Source organism: Ranitomeya variabilis, chromosome 2 (genome assembly GCF_051348905.1).
Source record: "Ranitomeya variabilis isolate aRanVar5 chromosome 2, aRanVar5.hap1, whole genome shotgun sequence".
NCBI lineage: Eukaryota > Metazoa > Chordata > Amphibia > Anura > Dendrobatidae > Ranitomeya > Ranitomeya variabilis.
Window position 1 is genome coordinate 242,048,474 of NC_135233.1, and position 14,032 is coordinate 242,062,505.

Below are 14,032 nucleotides of genomic sequence, written 5' to 3' on the forward strand. Positions count from 1 at the left end.
TTGTTCTCGCAATCCATTTGCAAACCCTCGCTTGGCAAAATAATAAACGCACAATATACATACCTTCTGATGTCAGATCACGTCCCACGATGTAATCCATCTGAAGGGGTTAACTAATATTACAGGCAGGAGCCCTGCTAAATGCAGCGGTGCTTGTGTCTGTAATCCCCCGGCGAATGAATGAAATGTAGGTCATTGACCTACATTTCCTTCAGTCGCGGTGATGCGCCCCCTGGTGGATGTCCTCATATGACCTGGAGCGTGGGAAAAAGTTCCCAGGCTGCAGTTCATGAGAACATCCACCAGAGGGCGCCTCACCGCGACTCAATGTAAGTACAGATCCAGCTTTCCTTTCAGCACCCGGGGATTACAGGCACGAGCGAGTGGTTTATCGCAGCTCGTGCCTGTAATATTAGTTAACCCCTTCAGATGGATTACTTCGTGGGACGTGATCTGACATCAGAAGGTATGTATCTTGTGCGTTTATTATTTTGCCAAGCGAGGGCCTGGAAATGGATTGCGAGAACAATAAATTATTACAACAACCGCTGTGTTTATGTCATTAAAATCCTTTTTAATAATGTGTGTGTGTTTTTTAACCCTTTCCAACAATTGGATTAATAATGGATAGGTGTCATAATTGACGCCTCTCCATTATTAATCTGGCTTAATGTCACCTTACAATAGCAAGGTGGCATTAACCCTTCATTACCCCATATCCCACCGCTACAGGGAGTGGGAAGAGAGTGGCCAAGTGCCAGAATAGGCGCATCTTCCAGATGTGCCTTTTCTGGGGTGGCTGGGGGCAGATGTTTTTAGCCACGGGGGGGCCAATAACCATGGACCCCCTCCTGGCTATTAATATCTGCCCTCAGTCACTGGCTTTACCACTCTGGCGGAGAAAATTGCGCGGGAGCCCACGCCAATTTTTTCTGCCATTTAACCCTTTATTTCAGCAGCTACAGCGCTGAAATTTTGCACATACACACTACTAACATTAGTAGTGTGGAATATGCAAAAAAAAAGGGGATATGAGATGGTTTACTGTGTGTAAACCATGTCTCATATCCTGTCGGGTTTGTGCAGGAGAAATGAAAAGCCGGCAATTGAATTACCGGCTGTTCACAGATATCGCGCTGAATGAAATCTAAATACAGAATATATATATGTGTCTCAATGACATATATATATATATACTGTATATATGTTTTCCCTAACATTTGAGCACATAAATCCATTAGATGTCGGTTTTGCAAGCCTGCGCGAAAATCTCGCAGTACGGATGCCATACGGATTACATACGGAGGATGCCATGCGCAAAATACGCTGACACACCCTGAGTACGGATCAATATTTTGGGAACATTTCTCCGTATTACGGCCGTAGTACGGACGTATAATACGTGGCGTATTGTCTTACGCCAAGTGTGACTCCAGCCTTAGAGTGACTTGTTGTCTAAGACAGTGTCATCGTACATGGCCCATAACAGTGCTAGTCATGATGCCCTCCTGACTGTCAGGCACCATGCCCCCATGACTCTACCCATCATCATGACCCCATCCCAGTACAAGCCACCTTTCCACAACTGCAGCCAGTCACAACTCTATACTGCTTTCTTCTTCCAGCACGTGGTTGCAGGCTGTGACAACTCACTGATAATTTACTTTTCCTGTACAGCACAGAAAAAATAGTTTTATCAGCAAAAGTAACTTCTACTCATCAGTTTATGCCGGGGCGGAATCACATCACCTACCTGCACATCGATGGAAGAAACCCACTATTGGGAATTACACAGTATTAATCACATCTCATAGAAGAAATATAATAAAGATTAGAATTAACTGTTTATAAAATTTTCATACTTCAGAGGATAGGCAGCTCCTCCAGAAGAAAACATAAAAGCTTACTTCCCCACTGATAGACCAAAGACCTAAAGCTTAATAGCCAACATCAAAGGGAAGTTATGGTATAAAACATCTCAATATAAAAACCACAATCCCGTGTTTCTTTGTTTTTTATGTTTGTTTCCTCTTTGTTGGGGCAGGTATAGCCAGATAGCATCCTAGGAGTACTTTCATGGATAGTAAAGAATGACATTGTAGTATATTATACTGGTCCTCTTTATTTAATTTTCATGCGATGATAATAGTCACAATCAGGAGACTAGAATAGAAGATCACCCTAATAGAATGACAGGTATGTTTAGGTCGCAATCCCAGGTAGATGCATTACGTAGCTAGGGACAGCGGGAGTGTGGGGGAGTTGGAGAATTCTTCCAGTTCTCTACAATGGTCTATCTGTATATAGCCATCATCGAAAAATAGGGAGGAATAAATTAATTTGCGAACCCACTTTAGGAAGAATCAAGGAGAAACGTGCGTAGGGGTGAGGGACCACAATCAATACCTCCTTGGTCCTGTCTGCCATTCCATCAGATAACATATAGCTTTTCATATTGGCTTTATTTTCTATAAATAAGTTGGGTCACGGATTCATTTATTCCTCCCTGTTTTTGGATGATAGCGATATACGGATCGACCCATAGTTACCTGAAGCCATATTTTATGTGCACTTTACACATGCACTGTGGGTGTAAAACACGATAATCACAAACTATATTAACTGTTAGCCTGATAGATCTATATGAATAGATTGAATATATTCTATACTTTTTTATAACTTTTTACATAAATATATATACATGAATTCATACATATAGGAGGAAACACTGGTTATTATTTTTATTTAAATCCTTCCCCCTCTTTTCTCTCTATAGCTAATATATTGCAGGTGGAGTTTGAGGCCCTTCCTTCATCTTCATTTAGGATAACAACTTGACAAGCCATCATAGCAACAGCCGAATTTAGGGGTAGCCATTGTGCTTGATTTCGTGAACACAAGATTTTTTTACTTTTCTAGTACCCCCTATGTGTGGTTCCTGAATGACACATTTACCTTTATTCTATCATGTATAGTATCAGACTTATAAACAGAGGCACTTCTTTTTTTTAACTTGATTGTTATTTAAATATGTCTAATAAATAATTTTGTATTTAAAAAAAAAAATATGCATCTCTTTGGAGTTTTGGGGTAGAAACTGTAACCCAAAAATAGGTTAAAGCATTGTGTAAGTTAGTTTTAAGGATTTTTTTCTTAAATCTCATCTCCCGAGTATTATGCTGCTTGCCAATCCGCATGGAAGATCCACAGCAAATAGATTAGTAGTTTCACAGAGATTTACAGTATGAAACCAAAGGACTATGCACAATAATAGCACTCCCCAAGAGACATTTGTGCTTATTAGCCACTAAGCCCCACTAGAAAAACCAACAGCTAAATTCTTTTTGTAGTCAAGAGTTTAATTTCCTTCATTCTGACAGCTGCCTCCGATTTGGGGCACCAAGCCAGGGACATCCTGGCCACAAAAAACAAAGCTGAAAAAGTCATGTGTTCTCAGCTAAATATAGGAGATCAGGTGGAGATCGTGAAGAGGTTTGAGTGGAACTGCCCAGGTACCAAACTTGGAACTACTGAGACATTTAAGTCCATGTTGGGGCAGAGACTTCAAGAAGTGATTTTAGTATGTGAAGTATAATCTCTGATGTATAAAAAATAATATTCACTGGTACATGGTTTTCTTGTCAAATACGTATGAAACTTTTAAGTGTTAATTGATACATCTCTGCTCGGTAAAATTAATAATTCAGGATGTTCTTTTCAGCAGATATCAAATTTGGGAGCCATTAAGATTATGACTTCATTAAAACGAATCTTCATGGTGGTCTGCTTCCTGGTATCAATCTGTTTGATCAATCTGAGACATTTAAGTCCATGTTGGGGCAGAGACTTCAAGAAGTGATTTTAGTATGTGAAGTATAATCTCTGATGTATAAAAAATAATATTCACTGGTACATGGTTTTCTTGTCAAATACTTATGAAACTTTTAAGTGTTAATTGATGCATCTCTGCTCGGTAAAATTAATAATTCAGGATGTTCTTTTCAGCAGATATCAAATTTGGGAGCCATTAAGATTATGACTTCACTAAAACGAATCTTCACGGTGGTCTGCTTCCTGGTATCAATCTGTTTGATACTATTTATCAAGAGCTATTCACGTAAGAGGATTGATTACAATCTCTTTATTTTGTCGGAATACAACATGAGCGCCATAGCTCAGGACACCATCACACCGCTCAAAGGCAATAAAACTTTCATCATTGCCCCTTACTACGACAACCGAGAAGAAAACCTGGTTCGAGTTTTAGGAATCGTGCATCATGCAAAAGTGAAAAAACTCATGTGTTATTTTTCTTGCTATGGGCAGAAATATTTGGTTATAACTGAGGCAAAGATAGATATCCATGAAGATCACTTTGGCTTTCCTTTTGGCTTAGCTGATATAAAATGTTACGAGCCGACGCAATGTCAAGCAAACCATATGTATCTCGATGAGTCTTCAGGCGGAGGACTCTCATCATTGACCAGGTTTGAAATCAGAAATCGAGAACGGGAGGCATTTACTGCAAATTTTACAGTCTGCATTTCCACCATGTATGGAAATTACAGCAACACTTTACAGTTCATTCAGACCATTGAGATGTATAAATTGCTCGGGGCACAATGGGTTACAATTTATCTGAAAAACTGCAGCCAGCAGGTGGAAAAAATCTTGGACTACTACAGCAAAGAAGGCACTGTTGAAATTGTACCATGGCCCATTGAAAAGTTTTTACGGCCATCTCAAAAGTGGCGTCATGATGACAAGGATGACAAAGACATTGGCTACTATGGGCAAGTATCAACTTTGAATGACTGCCTTTATAAAAATATGTACAAAAGTAAGTATGTGTTGCTCAATGACGTTGATGAGATCATTTTACCATTTGAGGATATGACATGGGACAGCATGATGGAAAAGCTTCAAAGAGAAAACCCAGATGTAGGAGTTTTCTTATTTGAAAGCCACAATTTCCCTCAAACTGCAGTCACTGCTGAAAACTTTCCTGATACATCATCATGGAAAGATGTCCCTGGTTTCAACTTACTGAGCCATGTCCACAGAGAACCCATAAGACCACACGTATTCAATGCAAGGAAGATGATCGTGGATCCAAGAAAAGTTGTTCAGACTTCTGTTCACTCGGTTTTAAAAAATTATGGAAAGACTCTAAATGTTCCCCTAAGGACTGCCCTTGTTCATCACTGCAGAGGGCCTCATCAACCAGGACTCAACAGATCACTACTAATTGATGATCAGACAATTTGGAAATTTAATGTTTCACTGATTAGAAATGTTAATCAAGTGCTAAACCAAATAGCTTTCCAGTAGAATAAACCTAGCTGAAAAATACTCTGTAAATATGAGGCTATAACTTGGCCACAATGTGTTACAAATTTTATTTAGCCATATTTTAAGCTGGTCATACACAGTAGTTGTGTATCGGGCAAATCCACTAATGTCATGGAGACTGGGAGACGATGTGTATGGAAACTTGACAAATTTCTCAACTGATCATATTTTTGAGAAGATAAGCTACCATCAGAGGTGTTTGTCAGCATTATATGCCATCCATTCATATTAGATGGCAGATCATTCAGCCAGCAGCAATCTCAGTCATCTCTCGCATACTCAGGAGTGCTCACTTGGCTAAGCGCTCATCTGTTCTCTATGAGAAAGTCATCACCTGACATGTCTGGCGGCAGCTTATCTCCTGGAGACAATACGGTCATTAGTACAAAACAGGAGATGCCGGATAATATTTCCCCAGACAGTAAATTGTCCGGTGCTCCCATACACGTCAGACTATAGGCTGAATCTGTCGATATCAGTGGGTTCAGCCAACATTAGTCTAAGGGTACCGTCTCACAGTGGCACTTTTGTCGCTACGACGGTACGATCCGTGACGTTCCAGCGATATCCATACGATATCGCTGTGTCTGACACGCAGCAGCGATCAGGGACCCTGCTGAGAATCGTACGTCGTAGCAGATCGTTTGGAACTTTCTTTCGTCGCTGGATCTCCCGCTGTCATCGTTGGATCGGTGTGTGTGACACCAATCCAACAATGCGTTCGCTTGTAACCAGGGTAAACATCGGGTTACTAAGCGCAGGGCCGCGCTTAGTAACCCGATGTTTACCCTGGTTACCGTCGTAAATGTAAAAAAAAACAAACAGTACATACTCACATTCCGGTGTCCGTCAGGTCCCTTGCCGTCTGCTTCCCGCACTGACTGACTCCCGGCTGTAAAGTGAAAGCAGAGCACAGCGGTGACGTCACCGCAGAGATATTGATAAGGCACAGACGTGTGAAGATCCATCCCAGCTCAAAACTATACCAAGGCACTTTTTTCAACATCACAACAGTAATTCTAATCTGTTAAAGGTCAAAGGCATTGATGTAGTTCAAATGGGTTCGAGAGGGGGAGATTTGGTCAAAACTTTGGCCAAATTAGAATGCAAATGGATCTATAGGTTGGGAACAGTGGCCCCAGGGGGATTAAACGAAAGTTTTGGCTTTGGTGCCTTTTTGTAATTATAATGTACACTGTCTTATTAGATATCTGAGTTTTGATATATGGTTTTAACTGGTTTTAGGGGTAGAGGGTTTATTTTAATGTAAATTTGTAATATTACTTTTTATATTCTTTAGTCTCTTATAGGATATATTCATTTGCTCTGTTTGCTTCCATGAGCGGTATCCTGCATGATATAAAGCTGCTATCAACAAGAAATTGCCAAAATATAATTGAAGAGCTATATATAAAATCTATGAACTGTGTTGTGGCTGTACCCGGTGAAATATATAAATTATTATGAATAAGTAAAATAATTAGATCTATTGGTTGTTTTGTTTTGTTAGTTTTTTATGTCATATTTAGGTAGGGGTAATTTATATTCAGTAATGTTATTGAGATATTGTATAATATTATCTGTATTACCGTATATTATAATTAAATATTTTACTAATTGTATTCACTGTATCACTAAAATACAAGGACACTTTAAATATTGATTGTTATATTGTAATAAGTAAATTAAGTGTAGTTGACCTTTTGTCACAACTATTGGCACTCTTAATATAATGGCACAGTACACTTTAACTTGTATATTAATATATTAGGTAAATAATTTTCACTTTTATATTTTTCACCTTTATCATGTTAATAACTAACTATGTTACAAGCCAATCAATTCACCTAATAGTATGGGGGATACAGCTGGCGTTATTTATAGTATTACATGAGTTTTTGTAGCAGCGTCCTGTGATCGATGGTGGTTTGGCTGTGCGCGCTGTTTCAGTTCCTCCCATCCATAGACTCTGATTCTCTCGGCCATTAGAGATAGCTGACAGGCACGTGAGTTCTTAGGACACTCCGCTCCCGATCGCTTTCTCGTCGGCCGAGGGGGATGAGTCATTTCTGAATGGAGGGGGAACGAAGAGATGCGCCGGGTATCCATGACAACCGGCGATCACATGACTTGTAAGGCAGGCAACGCATTGGATATAGGGCACTATAATAGACCGGATCTCCCTCTCCCTGACACGCCCCCTGAAGAAGAGGACGAAACGCGCGTCGGGGCAGAGGGACCGGGCACTCTTTGACACATAGTAAGTATTGCAGTGGTTTCCATTTTCTCCCCACTTGGCTTTTGGGAACTAGTTTATCCCGGAGATTTATGAGGGCTATATGCTAATAATATGATATCCAATGCTGCGGTACTTGGGAGATTAATTGTTAACTGACCAGTGCAATAGGCGCTATCCTTGCATTGATTGTGACCGGATGTATTGCCTCAATACTGTGTTAGGTCAAATTAGTAGCCTGCAGGTCCCTCACGTCTGAGGTATTTAGGGAAAGGTTGTCATTATTATAAGTGTATAATTTTAATTGGTTTAATAAAATATTATTTTTATACTTTATGAGAATTGTGTGCTACTTCTGTTACACTGCCTTTTGTGAGCAATAAGTGTTACGGACGGACTTCTATACTGTTTCAAGACATGTATATTTCCTGTGTTCACGTAAATAAGATTGGGGTAAAATGAAAAAGAAAAAAAAAAAAGGCAGTGGTGTGTTTCAACATCTTGATTTGCTGGAAGACCTGTATCAGCTGTGATGCAGTGACTCCTGTTACAGCTAGTGGGCGCTGTGTGTGCTCCTCGGGATATGCATGGAGGCATATCTGTGGTTATAATGATGGTGAACAGTGACTGGCAGAGTTGTAAATGGCAGATGTGTGTCGCAGAGGGAGTCTGCGCTGTAAGCCTGAAGTAATGTTGTTGTTCTGGGACCTGTAGTCCCACAAGTGTTTGTATAATAGTCAAGGGAGGCTTACAGGGCTAGTTATGAGAGCTGGGCGGGTTGAACTAGCCACACACAACTCCCATTTATGGGAGTGGTTACAACTACATAATGTGACCATGGTGTGGTCACATGGTGGTGTAGTGGTCTCTGTAATGGAGACTGTGTGAGATCCTGGACGGCTTGTATGTTGGGAGGTCCTGAGTGGACTTGATCCCTGAGTAGCTGTGTTGGCAGATCCTGGGAGTTGGATCAGATCCCTGAACAGCACACTTAGAGACTTGCGTGTTGGACGGTCCCAGGTAGGGACGGATGTCCTGAATAGCGCACTGAGTGGCCTGTGTTGGAAGTCCAGGGAATAAGATTCCTGAAGAGCACATGGGAAGGAATAGAGGCAGAGTCTGCAATGGCACTGCACTGGGGGAGCTACAGACCATCTGAGGATCTGGACTGTCAGGTGGCCTAGTGAGCAAGGCATTGTCTGTGATGGGGATCCCAGGTCGGCAGCTTCCCTGAGAGAGTACTGACAGGAGTCAGCGTGTGGAGCAGGAGCTCCTGGAAGGTAACCCAGAGTATGTGAAACTGTGTGATCTGACAGGGGGTCAGTAATGAACTGTGTGGTTTCCCACGGTAACTGGACGAAGTGAGGTCAAGCGTGTTTAGAGACTACGAATCAATGTCATGTGGGCTATATAACTAGAGACATTGATACAGCGTACGGACACCCCCGGGTGTCAAGGAGGGCTGGCAGGTGTAGTGTCTGAACTGTGAGTTAAAGCCGCAACTAAATGTCATCTGTTGGTGCCTATTGTGTTCCATTTAGTGTAATGGACTGTGCATGACCCGGTTTATGATGCCATAATAAACCGCATGGACTATTTTTGTGAGAAAAGCGTGCCTGTTTGACTGAGTCCCGTTGCTAAGCAAGTGTCCCCCAACACATGCAGTAAGCGCTATCTCACACAGCATAGTAGACGTGGTATTAAAAAATCTCACCTACATACTGCTAAATAAAATATGGAGAAATTGAGCTGCTTTGTAGATGTTACAGCACAAGTATGTTAGTTTGGCGCAAATTTTCTCCATAGATTTCACCTTTTCAAATGCATAGTGTGAAATCTGCATTCATGCTGATCTAGGCACTTTAAGTGGTTACGCTAGAAGCTGCAGCGCGTGGGCTCCCAGTGATCAATTGTACTCACATCTTACAATTGAAGCTGTGACCGCCGGGTCAGAGCGACGCCAGCAGTGTGATCAGGTCATGTGATCACACTGCTGATGTCACTCACCGGTGACCAGAGGCGCAGATTGGTGTTAAGTGCTCCATGTTAGTGGAGCTGAAGACACAAAGATATAGGGGGTATTTCAATCCTGGGGATGTATTTACTATGTGGGGGTGGTATTTGCTGGGGTGGGTGGTGTTTACTGGGAATGGAGTGCATTTACTGTGCGTGTGTGATATTTACTGTGTGTGTGGGTATTTAGTGTGTATGTGAGAGAATATTTAGTGTGGGGGTATTTAGTGTGTATGGTGGGTATTTAGTGTGTGTGGGGGGGTATTTCGTGTGTGTGGTATTCACTGTGTGTGTGTGGTGGGGTAATACTGTGTGTGTGGGGGTATTTAATGTGCGTTTTTGTGTGTGGGGTATTTAATGTAACAGGGCTGAAGGAGATTTACTATGATGGGATTATTTAGTGTAACGAGGGGATGATTTGAGGACAAGTTTGGAGAGCAAGGAAGGGACAGGTGTGGAAAATATGAGTGGGAGAAATTTGAAGACACAATATGAGAAGGAAGGCTTGAGATGGGGCATGTATGAAGGGATGGGTACACACAGTATGGTGAGTAGTGGTGTGGGTGCGGACACAGTATGAGGAGCGAGGGGAAAATGTATGTGGACACAGTATGGGGAATGAGGGATGTGTGAGGAGGCAGTATGGAAAGTGAGAGGGATATGTATGAGGAGGGATGGGGAAACGTGTGCGGAGACTTAAGGGGAATAGTCCAAGGAGACAGTATAGCGGGAAAAAAATGCAAGTGTGGCCAGAATAGAGACTGAGTAGTGTGTAGGGGGGTTTAACATGGAGGAAGAGTGTAAGGGCACAGCCAGGAGGCAACAGTATACCATGGAGGGGGAGAGTGATAAGGGGGCACAGTTTAGAGACTGGGCCCTATAGGGGGCTAAGTGTGGGAGGACAGTGTGAAGAGGAGGCCCAGTATGGAAAGGAGAGGACAGTGTGGAGGGTTTGTACCATAAGAGGGACAGGGTGGGGGTCATATTTTGTGCAGGGAATATAGTGAGGGGCAATTATTTATTCAGAGGCTCAGTATAGGGCAGATGTTTTTTATTCAGGCGCATTATAATGACACTGCTATCTTTAAGGGCGTCGTGTGGGGATGTGATGCAGAATACAAGAGAAGATGGAAATCTGCAGAGATGTCTGTGGATGAGAAAACTCATGGAGTCTGGACAAGATGAAGGAGAAAAGAAAGAGAACGACTCCAGAGACAACATCATCTATCAGGTACCTGGATGTTTTTTTGTGATACTGACTAATGCTCATGCTTTTACTTGTTAGGAGCATTAAAGGGGTTGTCCAAGTTTCTGATGAGTCTGCAGTCATTCATTCTACAGTATGTGACTGCAGACCTCTGAATTCTCATAGTGCTCACTGCATGCTGTCAGGATTGCCTCTTGCCTGCGATTGCATACATGTAGTCACATGCCGACTAGACATGCGTGGCCTCACTCAATGAAAATGAATTGAGCGAGGCCGGACACGTCTAGTCGGAATGTGTCCAGAAGTATATATATCACATACTTGTGCAAGGGAGAATCCTAAAAGTGTGCAGTACATGCACTGTGAGAATTCAGAAGCCTGCAGCTACCTATAGTAACTGCAGACTTTCACCTCAAACATTGATGCACCCTTTAATTATAAAATGAAGCCCTGTAGCCAAATCTAACAGCATGAAATATACTGTCAGGATTCAGCTCTGCTTGCAGATTCAAGCAGTCATCACATGGCCGCTTCACTCATATGCGATTTTCATACTTACGCTGTTACGCGACAGCAAGCTTTTCTTCCTGCTTCTCTCAGTTCTTCCCTGAACATTGAAATAGGGCGAGCAGGTCGTTGGCATGTGACTAAGTGTGCAAATTGCAAATGTGAATGGGGGGGGGGGGGGTTTCAGGGCTCCAGATTGAATTCTTACCCTGGGTGCCAAAAAGCCTAGATACACCTCTGAAAAAGGCTATGTAGGGGCTCATACTGTATATCATAAGCCATTTGGGGTTCATATTGTACACATGAGGCTATTTTAGGGCTCATATTGTATATAGGAGGCTAAGTGGGGGCTCATATTGTATATAGTGGTTATGTGGGAGCTAATCCAGTATATAGAGAGGCTGTGTGTGGGCTCATGTATATAGGAGGAAATGTGAGAGCTCATACTCTATATAGGGGCTATGTAAGGGTTCATTCTGTATATGGGGGATTCTGTGGGCAGGAGACACCTGGGCAGGATGGGAGACACCTGGGGCATGATGGGAGGCCACATGGGGCAGGATGGGAGGCCACATGGGGCAGGATGGGAGATCACATGGGGCAGGATGGGAGATCACATGGGGCAGGATGATACCTGGGACAGGATGTGGGATATTATTACTGTAGTGGCTAATTAAGGGATATTAATACTCTTGTGATGTACACTGCTCAAAAATTAAAGGGAACACTTAAAAACAATATAACTCCAAGTAAATCAAACTTCTGTGAAATCAAACTGTCCACTTAGGAATCAACACTGTTTGACAATCAAGTTCACATGCTATTGTGCAAATGGAATAAACAACAGATGGAAATTATTGGCAATTATCAAGACATACTCAATAAAGGAGTGGTTCTGCAGGTGGGGACCACAGACCACATCTCAATACCAATGCTTTCTGGCTAATGTTTTGGTCACTTTTGAATGTTGGTTGTGCTTTCACACTCGTGGTAGCATGAGACGGACTCTAAAACCCACACAAGTGGCTCAGGTAGTGCAGCTCATCCAGGATGGCACATCAATGCGAGCTGTGGCAAGGTTTTCTGTGTCTCTCAGAGTAGTGTCCAGAGGCTGGTGGCACTACCAGGAGACAGGCCAGTACACCAGGAGACGTGGAGGGGGCCGTAGGAGGGCAACAACCCAGCAGCAGGACCGGGACCGCTACCTCAGCCTTTGTGCAAGGAGGAACAGAAGGAGCACTGCCACAGCCCTGCAAAACGACCTCAAGCAGGCCACAAATGTCTGCACAAACGGTTAGAAACCGACTCCATGAGGATGGTCTGAGCGCCCGACGTCCACAGATGGGGGTTGTGCTCACAGCCCAACACCGTGCAGGATGCTTGGCATTTGCCACAGAACACCAGGATTGGCAAATTCGCCACTGGCGCCCTGTGCTCTTCACAGATGAAAGCAGGTTCACACTGAGCACGTGACAGACGTGACAGAGTCTGGAGACACCTTAGAGAGCGATCTGCTGCCTGCAACATCCTTCAGCAAGACGGGTTTGGCAGTGGGTCAGTAATGGTGTGGGGTGGCATTTCTTTGGAGGGCCACACAGCCCTCCAAGCGCGAGAGGTAGCCTGACAGCCATTAGGTACAGAGATGAGATCCTCAGACCCCTTGTGAGACCATATGCTGGTGCGGTTGGCCCTGGGTTCCTCCTAATGCAGGACAATGACAGACTTCATGTGGCTGGAGTGTGTCAGCAGTTCCTGCAAGATGAAGGCATTGAAGCTATTGCCTGGCCCGCCTGTTCCCCAGACCTGAATCCGATTGAACATATCTGGAACATCATGTCTCGCACCATCCACCAACATCACGTTGCACCACAGACTGTCCTTGAGATGGCGGATGCTTTAGTCCAGGTCTGGGAGGAGATCCCTCAGGAGACCATCCGTCGCCTCATCAGAAGCATGCCCAGGCGTTGTGGGGAGATCATACAGGCAAGTGGAGGCCACACACACTACCGAGCCTCATTACCTTGTCTTGAGGTATTTCCACTGAAGTTGGATCAGTCTGTAACTTCATTTTCCACTTTGATTTTGATCATCATTCCAACTCCAGACCTCTGTGGGATATTAGTTGTAATTTACATTGATCATTTTTAGGTTTTATTGCTCTCAGCACATTCCACTATGTAATGAATAAATATTTACAACTGGAATATTTCATTCAGTGATATCTAGGATGTGGGGTTGTAGTGTTCCCTTTATTTTTTTTTGAGCAGTGTATTTTATTTTTGAGCATACTGTTTTCAGTGGGGGTGGGGGACTGTTACTGTGCAGGATGGCACTGTCGTTTTTTTCTTCATCTGACGTAGTGTAGAAGTTGGGGAATGTGTTTTAGATAACTTATTTTCTGCAGGAACTAGTGATGGCTGGAAGAAGTGATGGCAATCTGCACTGCATGTAGAAGCAAAGTGAAAGTGAAGATGAAAATATTCAACTAGATACGTCACTGGTGAGTCAGTGTATTACCTGCACACTTTCACTACACACTGACACTATATACAGAGCTCCTGTGTATAATGTCACTTGTGAGTCAGTGTATTACCTGTATACTGACTGTACACTATATACAGAGATCCTATGTATAATGGCACTTATGGTAATACTAGATGGTGGCCCGATTCTAACGCATCGGGTATTCTGGAATATGTATGTATATATATATAGCA

At 42.9% G+C, this 14,032-nt stretch overlaps 1 protein-coding gene across 4 annotated transcripts in view; it reads left to right on the forward strand.

Moving 5' to 3' along the window:
* Nucleotides 1–7,924, forward strand: part of LOC143805243 (uncharacterized) — a 67,116-nt gene extending 59,192 nt beyond the window's left edge. For 2 of the 4 annotated variants that reach the window (XM_077284305.1, XM_077284304.1), the window contains exon 2: nucleotides 4,009–7,924. In XM_077284305.1, coding sequence (XP_077140420.1) covers nucleotides 4,036–5,331 — 1,296 coding nt within the window. In that variant the 5' untranslated portion in view covers nucleotides 4,009–4,035 and the 3' untranslated portion in view covers nucleotides 5,332–7,924. Of the gene's footprint in view, nucleotides 1–3,721 lie in introns of all 4 variants that reach the window. The other 2 variants (XR_013221209.1, XM_077284303.1) reach the window with 2 other exon arrangements.
* Nucleotides 7,925–14,032: the final 6,108 nt, after the last annotated feature.